A 24312-nucleotide genomic window follows, 5' to 3' on the forward strand; every position below is an offset into this window, starting at 1 on the left:
TATGCTATGGCATTTAAGGCACTCCATCAGATTCCATTGTGTATGCACTGCTACAATATTTGTCAACTTCCTCCATGTCATTTGACAATCTACAAAGGTGTAATAAAATTTCAAGTGTGATCAAGGTGCTGTAATTAAAATTATTCTAAGAAAACATATATTCTAGCAACTACAAAATTAATCACAAGCTGAGACAAAAATACAATCTTGGGTGCCAGAAAATAATCATTAATCATACACTTCTTAAAACTGTGTTATTCATTTTTAACTCCAAATGTTCATTCATTAAGATGAAAATAATAGTATCATTTATGCATCTAATGAAAGTACTCAGACTTAGTCTTTAATAATTCATCTAACATCTAGCACTCAGGTATTGTTGGTGTCTAATAAAAGGAGATTTGTTTCTGAGACAGAGCCCACAATGTATTTGGTGTTTTAAGAATTAGAAATTTAACTAAGTGATATCATCACCTTCACGAGGTATTCCAACCAATGAAAGCATTTTTAGGTCTTCTTTTTACATTCATCCAAAAAAGGGCCAATTGAATCAATGCCTAATTAACAACCTTATTGCCAAATTAATTTCTTTCTTTGAATCCCTCCTTTTCTAGCAATTATTTAGTGACAGTGATAAAATGTGGAAGGTTAATGGCTTTCTGTATCAATTATTTCCTCTCTTAAAGAGGAAAGCATGTGTTTCACACCTGTGCAGGCCTCCACCATGCGCAGTACCAGGGGGTCAAACAGTCTGAAAGTGTATTACAGAGGCCCAGAGTGAGATGCTGCCAGCCTGGAGACAGAATCAGCCAGGTGTGTGGAGAGCAAACTCAGTACTCACTCTTGCACATTCAATAAAAGCAACCATATCAGAACCCTTTGATATCTGCCACGGGCACACATTCCAGGGCAGAATTTGACCAAGTGCACGGATGTGATCTGGCAATTGCTACACAATGTGCAAAGAGCACAGTTGGCAGAAAGACTTATTCTATTCATTTGGGCAGCTGCAAAAAAGGGAATCCTGCTGTCCATGTGTGAAGCTGGGGAGTACCATGCGTAGTTCACAAAACTTTACCCAGATACCAAAGCAAGATTTGCCACGTATTTTAGATTTCTCTTTCATGATGAGGATGATGCAAACAATCTGACCATCTGTTCCCACAAACAAATAACATGCTGCATGGATAAAAAGACACCCATACTGACTATAGTTGATGGAGATCCTTTTGTTTTAGGTCCTCATGGGTATTTTTTCAAGTTGTTCTGCCTTGAATCCAAGAATGGAAATAACTGGTTTCTCATTTTCATGGGACTTTTTAACTTCATGGGAGAATCACAGATTGGAATCTGCCTACCAGAATCACCTAATTCTGAAAGTGTTAGTGTTCAACTTTTTAAATTGCTTTGCCTCACTCCTCTACATTGCCTTTGTCCTGAGGGATATGAAGCTTTTGTGTCAGAGCTTGGCTACTCTCCTGATTACCTCTCAGATCCTTAACCAAATTGTAGAATCTCTTCTTTCTTACTGGTTCCAAAAGAAGCAGCATGTGCAGGTGAAGAGGAAGGTGCAGGCTTTAAAGGCAGACATAGATGCTACATTATATGAACAGGTCGTTCTGGAAAAGGAAATGGGAACTTACTTGGGCACCTTTGATGATTACTTGGAGTTATTCCTGCAGTTTGGTTATGTGAGCCTTTTCTCCTGTGTTTACCCACTGGCAGCTGCCTTTGCTGTGCTAAATAATCTCACTGAAGTTAATTCAGTTGCCTTAAAAATGTGCAGGGTCTTCAAACGCCCATTCTCAGAACCTTCAGCCAATATTGGTGTATGGCAGGTAATTATTTGAGAAAAAATTATTTCTTTAAAAAAAACAGAATGAGGCATTGTGATTTTTTAAAAAAAGCTATGATAGAAGATTTATTTTATAATAAAATGCTTATCCACAAAGCAAATTAGGCTATAATTAACTTCTGAAATAGCCTAGATTTGTCATAATAGAGCATCATTTTAGAAGGGCTTGGTAATGTCTAGAAGAGACCTGGTAAGGTGTGAAGATCTACTTAAAGTTAGTTTAATCCAAATGTTATGAGAATAAACAAAGATTACTTATTAGAATGGAAGAAAAGAACTATTGCAAAACAATTGGTCATGTAATTGGTACTAGCAGAAAAGTAACAGCAAATGTAATGCCTATGCTGTGGCTTGAATGAGCGATGGAAGAGGACGATGTAGCTTATGCTCATGTGCCTCTATAAGAAACAGTCACTAAAAGCCTCTTAAGGAATACTCTGTTTTACAGATTCTGCCTGTTTTATATTCAGGAGGGTTTTTTCTGAATTATTTTACTCATTTTTTCATGCTCTATTTAAATCCTAATATTCTTTGGAGGACGGGTGTCCCTAGAAATGTATACATGCACAAAATGGCTCATAGCCTTTTTTTTGGTCAGACTCCTTTAAGGAGCTCATGTTAACCCTAGATCTTCTCCTTGGAAAAAATTGCATATACAGCATACAGTCTCAAAGTTTCCAATCCATGATTGTACAGGACATCCATGGCCAGAGGTTAAGAACTCTCTGCTTTAAAATATCGTACAGTGATTGCCCCCAATATTTGTAGATATAGGAAAAAGATTTGGCTATCACTTTCTTAGGCAGCAATACATGGAACAATGTCAAAAATCTGAAAAGTGATTGGGGGGGTAGATAAAAAGAAATGGAAAAATATAGCTTGATCCAAATACACAGGGAAAATTCTCTCATTTCTATCAAAAGCCTCTTAGTAAAAAATGACATATGGAAAGTGTGTGTTTCCTATCTTCCAGCCAAAATTAGTATAATTCCAAAATAAAGGTAGATAAGACATGCAAAATGAAGAAAACTGTCTTGGGAAATTCAGGGGTTTATTCTTTCTTATTCATAAAATTTTTTTAATGGTAAGTAATGACTTGATTTTATGATTCATTTTATTCTTGAAACATGTTCTTGAAAAGTTCAGTATATTGAAAACTTTTAGATGGATCATAGAAATTTTCATATTAAAGGACTTGTACGGTGAAAACTTTTGTAAAGTAAGGGATCATACCCTGATTTATCAGTTTTGTAAGCCCAGACTTTCGATACTGCGTTGGCTTAAGTTTTAAAAATTATAATGTACTACAATAAAATAAGAATTATGATTTGGGCCTTCATTTCAACTTTCTAAGCACAGTACATCCAATTAAAAATAAATTAGAAACTGTGGATAATGGATTAAATTGTGTTCATTTTATTTCTTTGCTCCCTCTATATTTTCTTTTTATATTAATTTATTTATCTTCATTAAAATCTTCTCTAAAATCCAAATATTTAGCAGGGAATTGATTATTCTCTGGGTAAATTATAATTTAAACTATATTAATTGGAAATTGTATTTGTAGGTTTGAAGGAAAAAATTTAATCCTTGTACTGAAAATGAAGCTAGTACATATTAGTTTGCATTGCTTCTTCAGAAAAGACGTCACAGCTGAAAATGATCAAAGGAAAAATAAAGATTTTTATCAAAAAACAAAATTAGAATGCAAAATTTGAAAATAATGTCAATGACATCATTTCTGCCTATTTAATTTTTCTGAATTTTATGATGCATCAATTTCAGCCATAAATTATACTTTAGCAGAATCAAAAATGCCTTATGAATAATGGCTCCTTATTAATCTCAGCCTTGCTAATGTCAAAAAGAAATATACCATGTGAGACTTTTGTTGCACAATACACCAAATTTAAGCATATTTTTTCATCAGTGTGAAGGTGTCTGCAGGTTAACTCCTCCTGCATAAGGTCATACTTTGTTTAGAGGAATCCTAGGGGAGGTGTTCCTGCGAAAACTATTCTGGAAAAACAAGCAGCATCTCTGTAACTTATGTTGTCCAATATAGCTGTATTAAGAATGGCATATAGGGATTTCCCTGGTGGCACCGTGGTTGGGAATCCGCCTGCCAATGCAGGGGACAGGGGTTCTATCCCTGGTCCACGAAGATCCCACATGTCGCGGAGCAGCTAACCCCATGTGCCACAACTACTGAAGCCCACGCACCTAGAGCCCGTGCTCTGTAACAAGAGAAGCCACCGCAATGAGAAGCCTGCGCAGGGCAACGGAGAGTAGCCCTCGCTTGCACAACTAGAGAAAGCCCGCTCAGAGCAATGAGGACCCAATGCAGCCAAAAATAAATTAATTAATTATTTTTTTTAAAGTGGCATATATTCTTCTATCTATATGTTGTTTCTTTCCCATAGATAAAATCTGTGAGAAAAATACACTTGAAGACAAAACCACAAACCCTGACTCTCAAAATCCAGCAGAATCACCTGGAACAAAGTCAGAGCAGGAGGAAATGGGGACTGGGAAAGAAGGCCTGGTCAGGTGAGAACTCAATAAAACACATAATACTGCACTCAAAAATTCAAACACCTATCCCCCACTTTAGCTGAGCAAAGGTCAGGAGAACTACAATAGTCACATAACACAAGGGACCTGGGCCGGAACTAAAAGGTTGTTTCTGTCCAGTTCATTGTTCCTTACCAGCCTGCCATGGCCACTAACCAGGATCTCTAGGCAGCCATTTGTCCATAGGCCATAGCACACCAACAAAAACATTGTAGTCACATGTCTGAGTCATTAGTATCAGCTTGAAAACAGCTTACATATTTACTAGGCATGAATTTTTTAAAAAGGACTTGAAGAGAATGTATGACTCTTCTCTGAATTCATAAAGAAATGGCTATTCCAGTTCTGTAAACATTTTATTGTTCCAGAAGATTGATTATTATTTCCCTTCATCTGCTAAAGAAAGTGTGGTATGATAACCAAGAATAATTACAGAAGCAGATAATCTTTTTGCCACTGAAGGAATACAGTTATATAAGTACTTCCTACAAAATTACTGGAAATATCACAAAGGAGATGACAATGTCAGTGTGAATCAGTGAATCCACAATAAAGCCCAACAAGAAGCTCCTTCATCTGGCCACTTCTTAGCATGTTTATGTGCCTGCTGATCCAATTTGAATTGCTTGACTATAGTTAACGTAATTGCAATAAGTGTACCCTTCTTATTTAATAGGCAAGAAGAGTTGTCATTTATAAAGAAGTTAAAAGTACCTATTCCTCCCCCTCACCCCCCATTCCCACTTCTCTCTCAGCAGCTCTACTGTATTAAACTGTGTGCTGCCAATAGGTGTCACCATGATAATCTAGGACCCGGTGTATTAGGTTGAACAATAGGCATCAGAAAGAGTGCATTTTCAATAAGCATATATTTGACTATATATGAAAATAAACACAAGTTCACTCTACCGCACATACAAAAAAAAAAGTTTGACAAAAATTAAGCCTGACATATTATTTAGGCAGAGGGAAGGTACTTAAACTCTGAAGTAAAGATTAGACTCTCACAACTGGTGTAAGTAATTATATTATTTCTTTAACTGTTGGTGTTTACAGATGATTTACAGTCCTGTTAGTGAGTCATTGTTATCTTTACTCCACAGATAAGCAGCCAAGGCACAAAAAGGTTAATTAGTTTGCCCATAATCATAGGTCAGCTCTGCCAAGATCAGACTGCAAAAGACTCAGATCCCTGAGTGGAACTTTTTCCTCGCTCCCACCAATACACTCATTTTTAATCAACATCTTAACCTTCTGAACTGATCTCTCTTTCTAGCATTTATTTTAGTATATTTACTTTTGTGTAACAACCAGGGTGATACATAGGTTTTCAAAGGACTGAAGTGGAAGCCACAACTAACATTTTTAGGGATGTATTCTTCTTAACCCAGTATAGTACTTTCACTCTTCTGAAATACGAAAATGCAAACATTTCAATTATGCAGAAAATGGGTCATATCTCAAAAACACAAAACTCCTTGACACAGCTTTGTATACTTCCCACCTGTTTTACTTTGTCTTCCCCAACACACAGTTCCTTCCCTGTTATCCCATTTCCCTGTTCCAGTCATACCTGTCCTATTTCAGACTCTTGTACTCATGAATTGATTATTCTCTGGAATGTTTGATTATTCATTTTGCAATATAGGTAGCAAAGTCGCTTGAGAATTATTGACAAACTGAGTAGACCCAAGTTAGTTTAAAGCTCTGGCTTTATGGCTGGCCACACTTCTCCTCAAGATTGAGGGAGAACCAGCTGTATTGAAGGAGCAACTTAAAAGGGTCACTGGAAGTTCCAGTGTCACTTGACTAATATTACTGGGAATCTTAATTTCCAATACCATGGAGGACTTACCAAAGCCTTTCTGTTTTGATTTCATGGGTATCAGTGGTACCACATCTTGAATCCTAGAGAGCAGAGTTTCTTACATAACTAGAAAATATCAATGATAAAATAACTTTCTATTAAAAGTGTTATTTCACAATACTCTCAATGAGTAAAGATGATTTTGGTATTTGCAGTTATTAAAAATCAACAGTTTTAAACTTGGGCAAGGCCAGGTTTTAAAAAGCTCTTCCTCCTTGAAAAACATTAAGGATTTGATTGATTGCAGGCACTAAATACAGATGCTGTGTGAACGACTGATTCTCACTTCAAATTTTTGAAGTAACAAAAAAAGTTAATTATTAATAAATAAAATGTATAGGTAGATTTTTTATTCTAAGTGCATTTACATTATCCTCTGACCTGAGCCATGGCTTGAATAGGAATTATGTGTTTAGGATGATCAATATCATCCTATTGTATTGGGGAGAATGCATGCTGTGGATTTTGCAGTCTCTGTGTGTGAAGTGCAGTGTGATATTATTGATTATGCCTTTAGTTTCTGTCACACTCAACAGAAGACAGGCAGGGGTAGATACCAGGAGAACCAACAGGATATAGATATAGATAGATATAGATATCACAACAGGATATATTTTTTAACAACAAGATTATATATATAAAGAGATTTATTATAAGGAATTGGCTCACATGATTGTGGAGGCTGGGAAGTTCCTAAGATCTCCAGTCAGCGAGCTAGAGACCCAAGAGAGCCAATGATATAGTTCTAGTCTGAGGCTGCAAGTCTCAGAATCAGGAGGACTGATGGTATTAATTCCAGTGTGAAAGCTGCAAGCTGAAGACCCAAGAAGAGGCAATGTTTCAGTTCAAGTTTGAAGGCAGGAAGAGCTCATGTCCCTGCCCAGTCAGGCAGGAGGAATCCCTCTCACTCACGGGAGGGTCAGCCTTTTTGTTCTATTCAGGCAGGCTTTCAACTGATTGGATGACGACCACTTACATTAGAGAGGGCAATCGGTTTTACTTAGTGTACAGATTCAAATGTTAATGTCATCCAAAAGCACCCTCACAGACACACCTAGAATAGTTTCTTTTTTTTTTTTTTTTTTTACATATCTGTTGTATTCTATTGCTTTGGCACAAAGACTATTGCAAAGTGCACAAGGAAAGATTAGCTATGATGTAATTTTCAGTTAAAATGAGTTTCTGCTTATAACATAGACAATTTCTAGAGGGCATTAAAAAAAACAATTATCTGAGTCATGTAAAAGCATTTAACTTTTTTAAAAAATATCTTTATTGGAGTATAATTGCTTTACAATGTTGTGTTAGTTTCTGTTGTACAACAAAGTGAATCAGCTATAAGTATACATATATCCCCAAATCCCCTCCCTCTTGAGCCTCCCTCCCATCCTCCCTATCGCCTCCCTCTAGGTGGTCACAAAGTACTGAGCTGATCTCCCTATACTATGCAGCAGCTTCCCACTAGCCATCCATTTTACACTTGGTAGTGTATATATGTCAGTGCTACTCTCTCACTTCATCCCAACTTCCCTTTCCTCCCTTGTGTCCTCAAGTCCATTCTCTACAACTGCGTCTTTATCCCTGCCCTGTCACTAGGTTCGTCAGTACCGTTTTTTTAGATTCCATATATGTGCTTTAGCATACGGTATTTGTTTTTCTCTTTCTGACTTACGTCGCTCTGTATGACAGACTCTAGGTCCATCCACCTCATTACAAATAACTCAATTTTGTTCCTTTTTATGGCTAAGTAATATTCCATTGTATATATGTGCCGTATCTTTTTTATCCATTCATCTGTCAATGGACACTTAGGTTGCTTCCATGTCCTGGCTATTATAAATAGTGCTGCAATGAATATTGTGGTTCATGTACCTTTTTGAATTATGGTTTTCTCAGGTTATATGCCCAGTAGTGGGATTGCTGGGTCATGTGGTAGTTCTATTTGTAGTTTTTTAAGGAACCTCCATACTGTTCTCCATAGTGGTGGTATCAATTTACATTCCCACCAACAGTGCAAGAGGGTTCCCTTTTCTCCACAGCCTCTCCAGAATTTACTGTTTGTAGATTTTTTGATGGTGGCCATTCTGACCAGTGTGAGGTGATACCTCACTGTGGTTTTGATTTGCATTTCTCTAATGATTAGTGATGTTGAGCATCCTTTCATGTGTTTGTTGGCAATCTGTATGTCTTTTTGGAAAAATGTCTATTTAGGTCTTCTGCCCATTTTTGGATTGGGTTGTTTGTTTTTCTAATATTGAGCTGCATGAGCCCAGAATAGCTTTTGACCAAATACCTGGGGACCCTGTGGCCCAGTCAAGTTGACACATAAAATCAATTACCACACCACCTCCATTACTCACATAAAGGAACTGAAAGTTTTTCTGATGCTAAAATGCAGTCTTTTCTCACCATTTCACAGTCCTCTCATCTCACCTTCAATGGACTGAATGTTTGTGTTCCCTCAAAATTCACGTTTTGAAGCCCTAACCCCCAATGTGGCATTATCAGAAGATGGGATCTTTAGGAGGTGGACCCCATCATGCGTGGAGTTCGTGCCCTTATAAAGAGAACCTAGAGAACTCTCTTGTCCTCTTTCCACCATGTGAGAATACAGCAAGAATCCTGAAAAACAGAAGACAGCTCTCACCAGAACCCAGCTCTGCTGGCACAGTGATCTCAGACTTCCAACTTCCAGAATGATGAGAAATGAATTTCTGTTGTTTATATGCCACAAGTCCATTGTATTTGTTATAGCAGTCTGAACAAGTAAGACATCACCCAACCCAGCCTTACCCAAAACTCTAACATAGAGCCTCAGTACCCTTGGGCATACATAATAATGACCTTCTTCTTCATCATGCCACATAACAGAAATTCTAATGTTAACTATTTACAAAGTTGGGCATCCTGTTTATAAAATACTCCCTTGTTTCAAATATTGTTTTGTAAGGATACAAGAGTACGGTTATATGCCTAAGCCAAATTCACATGTTATGTCTATTTAGCTCTTTATATAAACACAAAAAGAAGGGGTCAGTAAAGTTGACATTATTATTATAAAGATGTGAATTTCATAAAACAAAATCACTTCTGTGATTCTGTGATTTTTTTTCATCCAACTCTCAATAAGATTCTAAATAGAACCTAAAACTAATTTTCTGGCCACAGTAATAATACTTATCTCAAATACATGTCAGCCCAGGAGGAGATTTCTTTTCAAGATATCCAAGTATTACATATCCACATTTCTGACTGGAATCCATTTGTGTTAAACTAGATTATTTATTTATATATTTATTTATTCTTTTTTTATATCCTTTCAGAATGTTCTCTAAGTTGTTTATCCAGGGGAAAAATATTCTTTGCACATCTTCCCAGAAAAAAGTAACCAATTCATTATCTTGTCAGATGAATCATTTAGCTTCTGAAAGGCATGGGGTTCACCCCTGGAAAGTCCCATTGATGCCATTTGTCCATTACCGAGAAAAACAGCCTGTTTCTGGCATTCCATCTCAGCACATTCTTATTTTTTAATATAAAAAAGTGCATTTTGATGGACACTAATGAATAGCAAACAAAAGATGTGTTTTGCCTGGAAATGTCAAATAGCTATGTCTGAAAAGGAGACAGAGTTGAACACCTGATAGGTTAAGTGGTTAAATGATGAACAAGCAAGTGAAAAGTTCAATGCCCATGACTGGAGTGCACTGCAAGACTGACTTTTACAGTTATAGTATATGGCTTTTCATCACCGTTGCTACCCATAATGCCAAGAAGGAAGGTTATTTCTTTGAATAGTCTTCTTTGTTCATAATAGCAATCAGTCTCTATTTGGGTGGTTTTAAAATAGGCAGTCATATCACAGCAGGAACAATGAGAGCAGAATAGAATTCAGAATCTTATCAGCACTCATAAACACTGACGTGTATTGTCTTGTAGCTAGAAAAAGCAAGAATCACTGCCGTAAAGATGCTTAAAAATCCATATGTGACTTTATAGTTGAAATAGAAAAGGAATGCCAGCTATCAAGTTTATAAAAATAAAATACTATTTATACTATAATAATTTATAAGCATGTAAAAAAATAAAATCAGCTACACATGTGCTAATTCTGTGGGATGCATAATAAAAAATGATGCACTATTATTTTTAGCCCCAAATTAGAATTTTCCTCTATGGTAAGCAATACTTTTATAATTAGGCATTGCAAACACTTTTAACAACAGATTGGCATCTCATTTTAATAATGATTGCTAACTTATATTTCTAGCAATATGGCAGAGTAAACATTTGTAGAAAACTCTTTGGGGAGAATGTAATTAAAACTACTAGGTAAAATATAAAACCTACATTTGAATGCATGCCTGAGCTAGTGAAAAATAAATTCTACTGATAGAAAGTTTCAAGAACTGCTGTTTGCCCCGAGGATTTTTCCAAACTCTACAGTCTAGATCTGAGTTGAAATGTGTCATTAGTGAAACAAAACCTGGGATTAAACTGGATGCAAAAAACAGGTTGGAAACTCTTTCATAAAATTAGGATTCCACAGGGTAACCCACTGGAGGGTAAACTACTTCTCAGAGGGAAGCATCTTGAGTAATACTTGCCTTTGTCCTGGCTTTGAGTGGGAAAAATGGAAGAAATTTAAAATTGGGGGCGAGGCAGGGGGTGTGGAATGAAGGAGGAGAGGACAGAGGAGGGAAGGGGCAGAGAAGAAAGGGAAGGGGAGAAGAGGAAGGGGAAGAAAAAAAATTCTTAGCCATAAGCCAATATTCAAATAGACCTAGAACAAGAATTCTTATACTATCTATATTCTGAATAAAAAATGATGCTAAAAAATTTTAAAACAATTAAATTTGAGAGCCCAGACATCTGCCAAAAACAACACAATCTGGAAGAAAACAAACTTTAAAACCACATCTCAAAGTATCCCTATTGATAAAGTTTCAATTAACATGAACTCACAGTCAAAAATTACTAAACACATGAGGAAATAAATCGCTGAACAAGACAACAGAAACAAAAAACTGCAGAATCAGATTCTTGAAAACCTACAGATGATGAAATTATCAAAAACAGTATTCTGTATAAGTATGTGATGTATATTAAAAGAAATAAAAGAGAAGATTGAAAATAAGATAAGAAACAACAAACCAGAAATTGTCAGAATTGACAAGGTATTTCTGCAAGTTAACTGAGAAGAACATCTAGAAATGAAAAGTATAATCTCTAAAATTAGAAAGTCAGTGAGTTAGACAGCAGGTTAGACAGAGTTGAAGAGTTAGCAAAGTGGATGACAAATCTGAAGAAATCACCCCAACTTCCACCATAAAGAAAAAAGATGGAAAATATAAGAGATTAAAATTAAGAAGTGTGGAGGAAAGTATGAAAAGGTACAAAATGCAGATAATCAGAATTCCAGAAAAAGATAATAAATAGAATGGTGGAGAATCAATATTCAAAGAGATAATGCAATTGATAAAACGTAGCAGCCCTCAAATTCAGTAAGGCAAATAAATCCAAATCAGCATAAATAAAATGAATTAACCCTAAATATATTCTAATAAAACTTAAAAGTACAAAAGAAAAAGATTTTTTAATTAGCCAGAAAGTAAATACAGACCACATAAAATAGGAGAAGTAAACTAACAAACATCTGACTTCTCAACAGCAACAATGGAAACCAGTAAACAGTAGAATGGCATTATCAAGATTCTAAAAGTAATAGTCAACCTGGAATTCTATACCAGGTGAAATTATTGTTCAGAAAAGAGGGTAAAGTGTAGATATTTTCAGTCAAGCAAAACTGAAGGGAGCTTAGAAGTTTTTTAACGTATACTTCAGGAAAAGAAAAATTATCTGAGGAGGAAAGACTCAAATTAGGGTAGTCAGGGATCAGTCAGGAAAAAAGAATTTATTCTAAATATTTCAATGAGAAGTAATTAAATACACGGAATTCTGTAGTTTAAAAATTTTTGTAAGAGGTAGGAGAGCAAAGTTCAAGGGTGGAGACTGCAACACAGAAATTAGAAAAGTGCAGAAAGTAGCTGCCAAAACCACAGCTGCCCCTTAATTTCAAAGCTGGAGACAGGCAGTAGAATATAAAGTCTGAAGAAGGTTCAGAAGATCTGCTGCTTCTAAGGAAGTATGCTCTGGTCTTCTGCCAGATGACAACTGAACTGTGCCTTCCTTTTAATTTTCAAATCACCTACAAATGTGTCTCATTGGTGGAATTTAAATCAGAACCCTCCTGGCAAGGGATTCTTAAAAATAATGTTCCCAGGCTTTCAGCCACTGCAATAACATGGGAAAGTATAAAAAGGAACAGAAATGCCACTGATTGCAATTAGACAATCCAGCACAGAGATTCAAGAAGAAATGAGTGGAGAAAATGGCAAGCATGTGGATAAATAGAAATATACATTAACACCATGAAATAATTATAATAATGTCTAAATTAAGGCTAAAAAGTGAGATGGAACTAAACTATTCCCTCTACAGTAGGGTGATTGGCATAAAAAAGAATTAAGAATTTGATCAATTTTAGAACTTCTTAATTAAACATGCATGTTAAAATATATTTGAAGAACACTAATTTAATTAAAATAGAGTATTTAACCTCCATACACTAAACATATATGATTTTAATATTATAAGATGATAGACGAGAGACAGAGAGAGCACGGAGCAATTCTGTCAATTACAAAATGAAACTGATGATTCCATGCTCCTAGATGGGTGATTTTAAAATGTTTCTTTTTATTTTTTCATAGACTTAACACTTAAAAATTCATGAAATATGTTCATATATTATATTTGAACAACACAACTGACAATTTAAATCTGAAAGAAATTTAGAGAACCCTTATATCCAGTAACTGAAGAATAAACAGTTATTTCAAGTTTACTTAGAACATTACAAAAATTAGAACATTACAAGAGCTTAATACATTTTACTATGTAAAACAAAAAAAGCGAACAAACAAGGTACACTGTAAAATCTCCCAGGAGCTCTTTAAAAATACAAATGTTTATGTTCTACCCCCAGTGATACTGATTTCATTGGTCTGGGGTGGGTTCTAGGCCTTAGTGTGTCTGAAAATCACTCCTCAAGTGATTCCAAGGTCCATCCAGGACAGAGAACCATTTCACTAGGAGTGACCATTTCATAAATTGAGACCTAAAGTAGGTCTTAATAAATTTTAAAGATTTCACATTGAATATATTTCTAATCACTATGCAATAAAGTTAGAAGTTAATCTTTTTTAAACTTAATTTTTGAAAAATCTCACATAATTAAAATTTAAGTCACACTTTTAAGTGGCCCTTGGGTCAACAAATACATCATTAGTGAAATTAGAAAATATTCAGAAAGGAAACACAATGAAAATATTGCACACCAAACTTATAGAATAATAAAGATACTGACAGGTATTGGGGTTTTTTTCCTTTTATTTTTTTTTCTTTTCCTTTTTTGTTTTTAACTAGAAAAGTTGGTTATAAAATTTCTTGGAAGAACAAACAAGCAAACATAGCGAGGAAAACGCTGAAAATGGAGTTTTTAGAGTAATGTAGGTGGTATAAGTCCTACCAAATACTAAAACCTATTTAAAAACCTTTGTAATAAAAATAATAGTGTGGCATTGGCACATGAATAGCTAAACCAATAGTATAGAGAGTACAGAAATAGACCTAACTGCATATAAAAATGTAGTGTATGATAAAGTTGGCATCTAAAATCAGTACAAAAATTGTAGATTTAAATAACTGGTATTAGAGTAAGTGGATAGCTATATAGAAAGAAAGTAAAATTGGATCTGTCCCTCATGCAGCACACAAGGATAAATTCCCAATGAATCAGAGATTTAAATGTAAAATAGTGAAACAGCACAAGTACTAGGAAAAGATGTTCAAACCCCTTCATAACCTGGAAAGGTAAATTAATCCCCAAATTCAGAAGCAAAAAAGCAAGAGCTGAATACATTTTACTATGTAAAACAAAAGCAAAGCAAACAAAAAACTTTTCATTACAAAAAAATTATAAGCAAAAAAAAGAGACAAAATAAGCAATGAAAATTCTTTGCTATGAATGAAAATTCATATGAAATTTCTCACTGCTATTTTCTTTGGGGATTGATTATTTTATTTGGGGATTAACAGACATTTAAAGTTTTTCATTACGATACTTTACAACTGTTAATGACTCAATCAAGTTGATATCTTTGTGATATGTTACTACCACAATTTTATTTTCCTCTTTTTAAAATCTAATACCAGAAGTACAATGTACTTACCTAATAGCATAGAGCAAAACCATTATGTCATGTAATCCCAGGATTAAAATAATAATCCTGACACTCAATACAGCGCAATCTGAAAGTCCATCTTGACCTCAAAAAAAAGTAATTATTAGTAGTGTATATATATGCATATATTATATATAATATAATATTCATACCTTATGTATACATTATTCATATACATATAATATATGAGTATATTTGGTGACAAATTACCTGCTAAAGTCTCCACCTGTGCTTTCTACTCTTAAAAGTCATTAATATTGTGCCAGAAATTATATGTGGCACATGAAGATGAAACAGACCAGTATCAGAAACATCAAGAGTGATTTACTAGTAGGCAGTTAGACATGAGTCAGCAGACAGAAGACAAAAATTTTATGAATATGAGTAGTTGCCTTGAGAGAGGAACGAGTCTACAGACACAGTTTGTGACCCTATTTAAATCACTTCTGACATGTCAGTTGCCTGTTGCCATAGAAAACCAGAGCAGACAGAATTTGTGTCTACTTTTTTTTTTTTGTCATAAAGAGAAGGAAAATAGACAAATTTTGTATTATTTTATGACACCTAAATTGTGACTTCTAAAAAAAATAGATCTACTTATTTACCTAGTACAGTGAAGGGAACCATAGAATAATTGGTGGGTTTTTTGAAAGCTTTTAAAAATTATGCAAGTGGACAAATTCAGATTACTATGAGGCAGGCAAATAATACCCATGTATAAAGCACGCGGGATATGGAAACAACAGAGCGAGCAAGATGATAAGAGACAGGAGAAGAGGGGATACTGAGGTGAACTGGAGTGCACCCAGGGATTCCTCCTTCCCTTAAAGAGCCAATCCAGCTGAGAGATGCCATAGGGAAAAATGAGTCCAGTGATGCCAATATTATCTGATTTTTTTAAGAAAACCCCAAAATGAATACTACCAAAATAATTTGAAATTCTTTTAAACTATAGGCCAAACAAAACACAGCTACCATCTCTGCCTTAAAAGGGTAGGCTAGTTCTAAACAAGTTGACTGTTAAAAAATATAATTCCATTATAAAATTAGAGATCCACAGGAAAAATATTCATTATTACTGTTCCCAATGTGAAGCACATATAGAGAACAAAATCAAAACTATAAGAATATTTTGTGGATTATAATGAATAACTTTGTACATTTCCTTTCAGTATTTTTGTTATTTTTAGGATTTGCATGTATACTGTAGTATTTTTTTAGATATTATATTTTAGTTATTTTAGATATCTTTTGTCTGATATTATTTAATAAGCAATCTTCCATTTGAACAGCATGTTTTTATAGCCAGTCTCTTTAATGCATTCATAATAGTCCAAATAGCATAAATAGCAAGAGCCTAGAAAAGAGGTTTTGTTGATTCTATTTGAAAGTTCATTGACTGATGGAAGTTGGAAGATTTGGTAAAAAAAAAAAAAGAAGGTAAAATGGAAGCTCCCTAATGTGAGAGAATAACTAGATGACTCATTGTGTTTTTTAAAATCTTTATCTCCTTGGGAAGAGGAAAATGATGGGTCTGCCTAGGACTGGCATTAGCAGGAGACAAGAGCATGATGAGACAAAGGAGTAGAGATGAAGGAGGGGGTACCTCCCTACCTGGTGACAGCAGCAGACAAAAGAGCTGAATCACCTGAGAAAGGGAAAAAAAAAAAGAAAAAAAAGAGTTTCCCACCTAGTGAGAGACAATTTCAGCCATGGGGAACAGCAAAACTAGCACAGTGATTTGCAGCATATCAGTTCTCAAAAAGCAGCAAAAATGCTATGCAGATAAGCTGAGGGGAGCAACCCCATAAGCAACCTAAAAGTAAGCTGGCCTGTGGGAATCAGGATGGGAAATGGAAGCTTATAAGACACCCCCACACTCTCTCCACCCTTCTTGAGGAAGGAAGGTACTTGAATGTTTCAGCAAGTCAGCAAAGTTATGGGGAATTGCTCATTTACTAGAGTGGGGCAGTTGCCAGAGAGGTTGACAATTTTATCTCAAATGTTTAGCACAGGGTCTGGCACTTATTATATGCAGCTGACGATAATTGCTTTGTGAATAAAACACTGTATATTTTACTCTGCTCCAAGTAGATTTCAAGAAGAGGGATCACAAAGTGAAACATATATATATATATATTTTTTTTTTAATTTCTGATAGAAATTTTATGAGTACATATAGTTTAATGCCTGAAAACTGTTCTCATTTTAAATATAGGAATCTTTTCAACTATGGCTGTTTTCACTAATCATGATATGTCTTGCCAGTTTTTCCTTTATCTTTATATGAAAGGTAATGTTTTCGTTTATTGTTACCCTTTTCCAGCATCCCATAATATCCAGTTTGTTATATAATGTGGTAAAAAATGCAACTGAGAGCTTAAATGTCTAATAATTCTATTCCAATAAATGTTCACCCTAATTCTGCTGAAGCAAGGAATAGTTTCACAACTAGTTTATGTGCCAACCATCAGCTAGGTAAATCGCTTCTACCTAGCCTAATGATTCATTTTATTCTAACTTTTTTTATACAACTGTTTACCAGAGCCCTTATCTGGGCATCCAGCTCACAAAAACAGGCCTGTTTTGAGCCCTCCCAAATGCTGGTCATGGTAAGGCATTGACAGACAGTAGAAAAACAACTGTGCCAAAAGGAAAAAGCAGCAAGAGGACAAGCCAACAAAACAGAAGCCATCAGAAGTTCCACATGCTTCCACCACTAAGTGTAATGTGTGTCTGGATCTGTACACTTTTTGGGCCCTTCACTGTTGTGGCCTCTTCCGTTGCGGAGCACAGGCTCCGGACGCACAGGCTCAGCGGCCGTGGCTCACGGGCCCAGTCGCTCCGCGGCATGTGAGATCTTCCCGGACCTGGGTACGAACCCGTGTCCTCTGCATCGGCAGGTGGGCTCTCAACCACTGCACCACCAGGGAAGCCCTGGGCCTGCACCCTTTTAATTAGCCTTTGTTCCTATTACAGTGGATGAGCTGAACACACCATGTTTCAAGGCGGATTCCTCCAGGACTGCCCATCCCCCTCATCTACTCAGGACGTCACTCGGGCAGTGTTCCCTTTCTCTCCCTCACCACCTCTCTGTTGGATCATTTCTATAAGCATCTAAACATGTTGTAGCAGTTCTCGCATTTAAACAACAGCAACAAAATGCCCCACTTAGTTCCACGTGAGCATCAGCTATTGTCCTATTTGTCTGCTCCTCTTACAGCAATCCCTTCAAACCAATTACCTATATTCACTTTTTCTATTTCCCCTCCTCCCATGTCTTCATGACCCTGTTTCAACCAGGATTTTATTCCTTCATTCCACCAGTTTTTTTCCCACTTTTATGAACGTTTTTATTGGTTTTGTCCACTTTTACCAAAGTCAGCAATACCTCCTATGTTGCCAAAGCCAATGGCCGGGCCTCAGTTCTGCTTTTTTCCACCCATCAGAAGCAATTCAGGGTTGATACCTCACTCCCTTCTTGAAATACTATCTTCATTTGGTTTGCCAGATGCCTCTCTCTCTGATTTATGCCCTATCTCAGTGGACATTCTCCTCACCATTCACTGATGGCTCCATCTCATCTCCCCAACCTCTAAACTTGGAAAGCTCCAAGCACAATCTTCAGACCCCTCCTCTGCTCTTCCTACATTCTCTTAGTATGTGATTTTATCTGGTCCTATGGTTTTAAGCAACATTGATACCCTGATGATTCCCAAATTTATATCTCCAGTCCAGATCTCTCCCCAGAACCTCAGTTTCACATACCAATTGCCTACTTAATATTTCCACTGTGGTGACTATTTGACATGTCCCTTAATTCCCTCACTTCTTCCAAATTTGTTCTTCCTATGTCTTCCCCTTCTCAGTAGAAGGCACCTTCATTCTTCCATTTGCTCAAAAATTCACCTTCTTTTTTCTCTCATTCAGTACAGCCAATCCAATAGCAAATTCTGTTGGCTGTTCCTTTGGGACATATTCAGAATCTGACCACATCTCAGCATCTCACACACAGCTGCTACAAGGTCTCCTCACTGGTCACCTAGCTTCCACTGTTTGCCCCCTATAATCTGTGTTCAACAGAACAGCCTGGGTGATTGTGTTGAAATGCAAATCATCCCTTTCTCCTCCAGATTCTCCAGTGGCTTCCCATTTCATTCTGAGTGAAAGCTGAAGTCCTCATAATGGCCCACAGGGCCCTACGTTATCTCCCCTGCCACCAACCTCTCCACTGCTCCTCTGACCTTAGCTCCCACCACTTTCACTCTCTCACTCTGACCCAGCCACACCTGAACAGGCTTCCCTCAGATCTCCACAAAACTTCCTCCCTCACTTCTTTCAAAGTCTCTGCTTAAATTTCATCTTATTGGAGGGACCTTCCCTGACCACCCGATAGAAAATAGCAGTGTCTTTCACTTCTCCAACTCCATTACCCTGATTTTTTTTTTCTTTGTTGCATTTACCATCACCTGACGTAGTCTGTATTTTTTAAATGTCTGTGTTGTCTGTCTCTCCCTACCAGAAAGTAAGGACTTCATTATGTTTACTTCTATATTCCCAATGTCCAGAAGACTCCTGGCATATAGTAGACATACAATAAGTGAATGAATGAATAACTGAATGATTGAGATCCACAAATTATATAATTTTGGAGGGAAGATAATGCTTTTCCCATAAATATTTACTTCACTCTTAAAATTCTTAAGTCTAAACTATTGTCAAGTTAATTTCTCTTAAGTAACTGCACATCTTCCTCCATGAATATATTTGATCAAGTTCCATGTCTGATTTCACAAAATTTTTATCACAAAATACCACCAAGTCTTTTACAACGTCTCACAGCAAATTCACAATTTAATGTGCTTTTAAGCTATTTGGGGTCAAAAACAAAATTGGACCCTCATGCTTTAACTGATTCCACAAGTATAAGAAGTAGAAGTTATGCATTTGATTTCCTCTCTACAATTGTTGGTTTCAACTGCAATCATTCTGATGACTCATGTGACAACCAGATTTTGAGAAGGCATGGTAATCCGGAGGTGATTGCACTCGGTAGTCACCTCCAGAGTCTAGGACATGAGTTAAGACTCAAATGAAAGGAAAACAATGGTTAAAGTCTGGACTTTGGTAGGCATCTCTCTGTGTAACAAAAGCACCAGGCTATGGGACACAGTAAGCTTTCTATTCAGGGCAAAACTAATTGGAGAAAGGTGTGCTTCTCGCAGGATTAAGATACAAATGGTGGCCACGTGAAAGAGCTCTCAAGGCTGTTACACTTTTCCCCACTTGGAGCTCAATGCAGTGTTTTTCTCCCACTAATGAGCAATGCATTTACTCACATGCTTTTAAAATTAGAATCAGGGGATATTTTTTAAAGTAATGAATGTTTTGCTTAAACCGTACCAACATGTGTTTTGAAAGGAACTGGAAATGTAACATATGGTTCATGTAGACTGAAACAGGCCTTGTTCAGACATTAATCTGAGGGGAAGAGGGGCTGTTTGCCTAGTTGGCCCCCTTAGGCACAGCAATCGTTACTCGATCATCAATGTATTCTTCTTAGATCAAATATTTGGTTTTAATGGAACCTGACAAAGTACTTCACTCCCGACTTTACAAAGACAATTTTGAAAAGATTCACTGAGGAATATAAGCTACAATATGGAAGGAACTGTGTTCTGATTAACAGACAATTTATGCAGGCAACTACAATTAAATTACCGTACTTAGCTCACTATTAATAGAGGGTTTCAATAAAGTTCTGAAGTTAACAACTCTTGCTCATCAATAACTTGGTGAAAACTTAGCCAGGTTTAACAACCAGCTTCTGTTTTGATTTCTTCAGATCAGCTCATCAATAACTTGGTGCTCATCAATAACTTGGTGAAAATTTAGCCGGGTTTAACAACCAGCTTCTGTTTGGTTTCTTCAGGTCAGCATCTGGTTCTGCATCTGCCTGTTCCTATTCCATGTCTGACTATATCCACAGCATTTGGATCAACTACATGCATTGGGACAAATACAAATTTAGCAGGCCTAGCATTTCACCATCTCACTGCCCACTGGAGGCCAAAACCTTTGGTGCCATATGTAAACCATCTGCAGCTTCATCCCAGAAACTCAGGCTGTAATTTTTCTCTGAATCCTCATACGCTCATGTCAGGTATGTCCCTGATATCAACCAGCCCTCACTATTTGGATTTGACAGTCTCTTCTGCTTGCAATCAGAGAAGTTTTTCTGCTTTTAAGGGCTTATGTGATTAGACTGGGCCCACCCAAATAATCTCCCATTTTAAAATCTGTAAGCTGCCAAATTCCTTTTGCCATTAACCTAACATATTCCCAGGTTCCAAAGATGAGAGCACGGACACCTTTGGAAGGGCCACCTTTTCTTTTATTCACACCTGAGGTTTATCCACTCTGGAGAATTCAAAAAGTCTACAGACCCTCAGCATAATTTTGGCAGGCAAATAGAGTAAAACACTGAACAAAAATTAAACAATGACAATGAAATCTTTCCAAGACCTGAGTTTTAATTGGCCAAAGAAAAAAGCTGCCTACTCACTGACAGAAATACATATGAGAATTCTACTCAAAGCAAAATACTGGCAAACAACTTCAGATAATTAGAATTCCTAGGCAATTTGCTTCTTCCAAGATGCTTTTCGAGAGGTATGGGGAGGAGTTTATCGTCTGTGGCTTTAAATGCTTAGACATGGGCTAGTTTAAATTAATTCCAAATCTAATTTTAAATCTAATATGTCCTTAAATGTAGCTGCTGATACCATATTTCTAGTTCCTGGAATGCTAGTGACCTCTGAATTAAGGAGACTTATTACCCTTGTCATTTGCTCATACAAATGATCCCCCAAATTTAAAAAAAAAAAGATGGTGTTTTGAAAGTCCTAATGCATTTTTCCATTGTAACAATGTTAAAAGTAACACATGGAAGGTAGACCTACAGAATTCAATTTAGATCATCATTTATTTAAGACCAGTGCTACTTGAAAAGGACTGTAGAACTAATCATGAGAAATTGTATTCTGAGTTCCAACTTGGAACACATCACTGCTAGGGTGCCCCTGACACAGAGCTCCTGTCTCAACTCCCCGCAGTGGATCAAATCACCTAGAAAGTAGCCTCCAGGTCCCTGATGTGGTTCCAAAGCCTGGGCAGAAAGTCCTTCAGAGCAATACCTTCAAGGAAGTGGCAAAAGCGACAAAGCTTTCGTCTTTTGGCGGAAGGCAGAACTTCCCACCTGGGCAGCTTCAAATAAGCCTAATTTCCAGTGATTTACATTTTTCTTTTCTTCTCTACCAACACTTTCCTTGGCTCAGTGCCTGAGCCAAGTTTTCCGTATCCCTGCTTAACAATATATGAAAATACAGCTTGATTGACGATGTTTTCCCCTCTCTCTATCATTAAAGCACAATCCTTTAATAACTGACAATATGTTTTCACTGCTAGAAACAGTAAGGTGTCTTAATTTTTATAACATTTATTCTTTCTCATATTTTATACATTTCCACTGCTGGAAATCTGAAAAATAGCACAAACTAAAAGTAAAAACCACTCATAATCAAAAGAGTCAGATATAACACCAGAACGACTCACTCTTTGTTGAAAAATACAAATGAATGAATGAACAAGTTCATAGTGTAAGACCAAAAGGAGGTTTTGCTCCATTATACAAGCTCCGTGGCAGTCGGCAATAGTCTGCCTAGCACTGGCTCCTACTGTACTGTGGGCTGCTGGACCAAAGCATGGATTGTTAAGAAAAAGAGGCACAGCAGCAATCAGTCACAACAAAGCTTGAACTTTCCTCAGAACTGCCTTTGAGCAGCATCAAGGTTTGCACCCAAAAACATGCACATACACTGCCCTCTAGTGCCCATCCACCAGATGTAATGCAGCAACATGTGTTATTGGAATAATTGCAAAGCTGAAAAAAGATCAAAGTAAAGCAATGACTAAGGGGTAGAAGAAAATGATTAGAAAAGAAATTAAATCGCGTGCACTCAGCGAACTTCTATTATGGAAAAATAAATGATCAAAAGCTCTCGTCTTTCTCCTCCTCCTCTCCACCGCATCCCCACCCCCATCTCTCTTTACCAACCCAATACACACATACACACTGTTTTTCATTCTGACCATGGCTGTAAGTAGAAGGAAAAGGATCCTGCAATAAAGCTATGAATTAAGAATTATATTTTATTTATACATATTTGATGTATGTGAAGGATTAAGTAGCCTTGCTTAAAATAGAAATCTGATTAATAGAAAAAGAATGACACATTAATGGAAAATGAAGATGACATCATAAATCACAAGAAAAATGAAAGATTATTCAAAGAATTGTGGTAGGTGGTGTGCTATCCTGAAGAAAGGGAGGTGTATTTAGATCCTCACATCAGTCCAAGGAGCCAACTAGATTTCAGATGCATGAAATTTAAACCAAAATCAATTTTCAAAAATTATGAGAAAATTAAAGTGAACTTTCATCAAATACATGGAGAATTTTCTATGCTGGAAGAAATAACAAAGGAAAATGTGGATAATTTAACTATCAAAATTAAAACTTCATTGTTTAAAAAAACTAGCAGGGGGGCTTCCCTGGTGGCACAGTGGTTGAGAGTCACCTGCCGATGCAGGGGACATGGGTCCGTGCCCCGGTCCGGGGTCCAGGAAGATCCCACATGCCGCGGAGCGGCTAGGCCCATGAGCCATGGCCGCTGAGTCTGCGCATCCGGAGCCTGCGCTCCGCAACGGGAGAGGCCACGACAGTGAGAGGCCCGCGTACCGCAAAAAAAAAAAAAAAAAAAAAAAAAAAACTAGCAGGGACACAATAAGCAGAGAAAATGTTTACATTTATATAACATATGAAAAGCTCATACGAAAATATAAGAAACAGAATATGACTTCAAAACTGGCAACTAACAAGTAAAAAAATGACTTACAAGTAAATGTGAAAGCATTCACCTTGAGAGTAATCAAAAAAGTGCTAAAATATGGTCTGTTGGAAATAGTTCACATATGCAATATTTTGACATTAAATAAACTTAATTCTATTGTTTATTTTTTAATAAGAGCCAATTAATTTATAATTAACTTATTAACACAGTAATATAAAATCATGATGAAGATGATTTTTAAATTCTGTTATAATTTCCAATATGACACTAAAGTGCAATAGTTGGAATAGGAAAAGAGGTTCAACTTGAGAGGAACTTAAAACATGCTTTCAGATAAACAAATAAATTACAGGAGTATTCTACTTCACTAACCTTCAAAATGCAAAGCTGTACCCAAATGATCACCTCCCCTGTCACTGATTACTTATTTTTAAAAAACTAATATTAGCTGAGAAAAATAAACCCAGCACCCAGGACAGTAAATTATATGCCAAAGTAGATGAGGAGACCATAAATAAGGACTGTGGGGAGGAGGGCAGGGAACACAGAAGAGCCCAGAATGAGAAAGTTTGAGAGAGGAAAAGAAGTAAGAGAGAAGAGAGAAATACCTTCAATAACAAACTATCTTTATCACCTTGGTTGTAAACTTGCTGTGGTCCAGAGTGACCCAGTGTTAAACTGTGAAGTAGCTGAAATTTATCATCATGGTCTATAGAGGCTCTTGACTTCACCCTGGTAGTGCTTTTTAAACTTATTTTCACTCTCTTCACCACAGTGAAAATCCCAAGCTCTTAATAC

The 24312-nt window shown here is 36.5% G+C and overlaps 1 protein-coding gene across 1 annotated transcript in view; it reads left to right on the top strand.

Moving 5' to 3' along the window:
- Positions 1–24312, top strand: part of CNGB3 (cyclic nucleotide gated channel beta 3) — a 143676-nt gene that overhangs the window by 13523 nt on the left and 105841 nt on the right. The window contains exon 3 of the mRNA XM_029223050.1: positions 4279–4405. Within this exon, the coding sequence (XP_029078883.1) occupies positions 4279–4405 (127 nt within the window). The remainder of the gene's footprint in view (positions 1–4278; positions 4406–24312) is intronic.

The sequence above is a fragment of the Monodon monoceros genome, unplaced genomic scaffold (assembly GCF_005190385.1).
Source record: "Monodon monoceros isolate NGI ecotype Baffin Bay Population unplaced genomic scaffold, NGI_Narwhal_1 Super_Scaffold_14, whole genome shotgun sequence".
Taxonomy (NCBI): Eukaryota; Metazoa; Chordata; class Mammalia; order Artiodactyla; family Monodontidae; genus Monodon; species Monodon monoceros.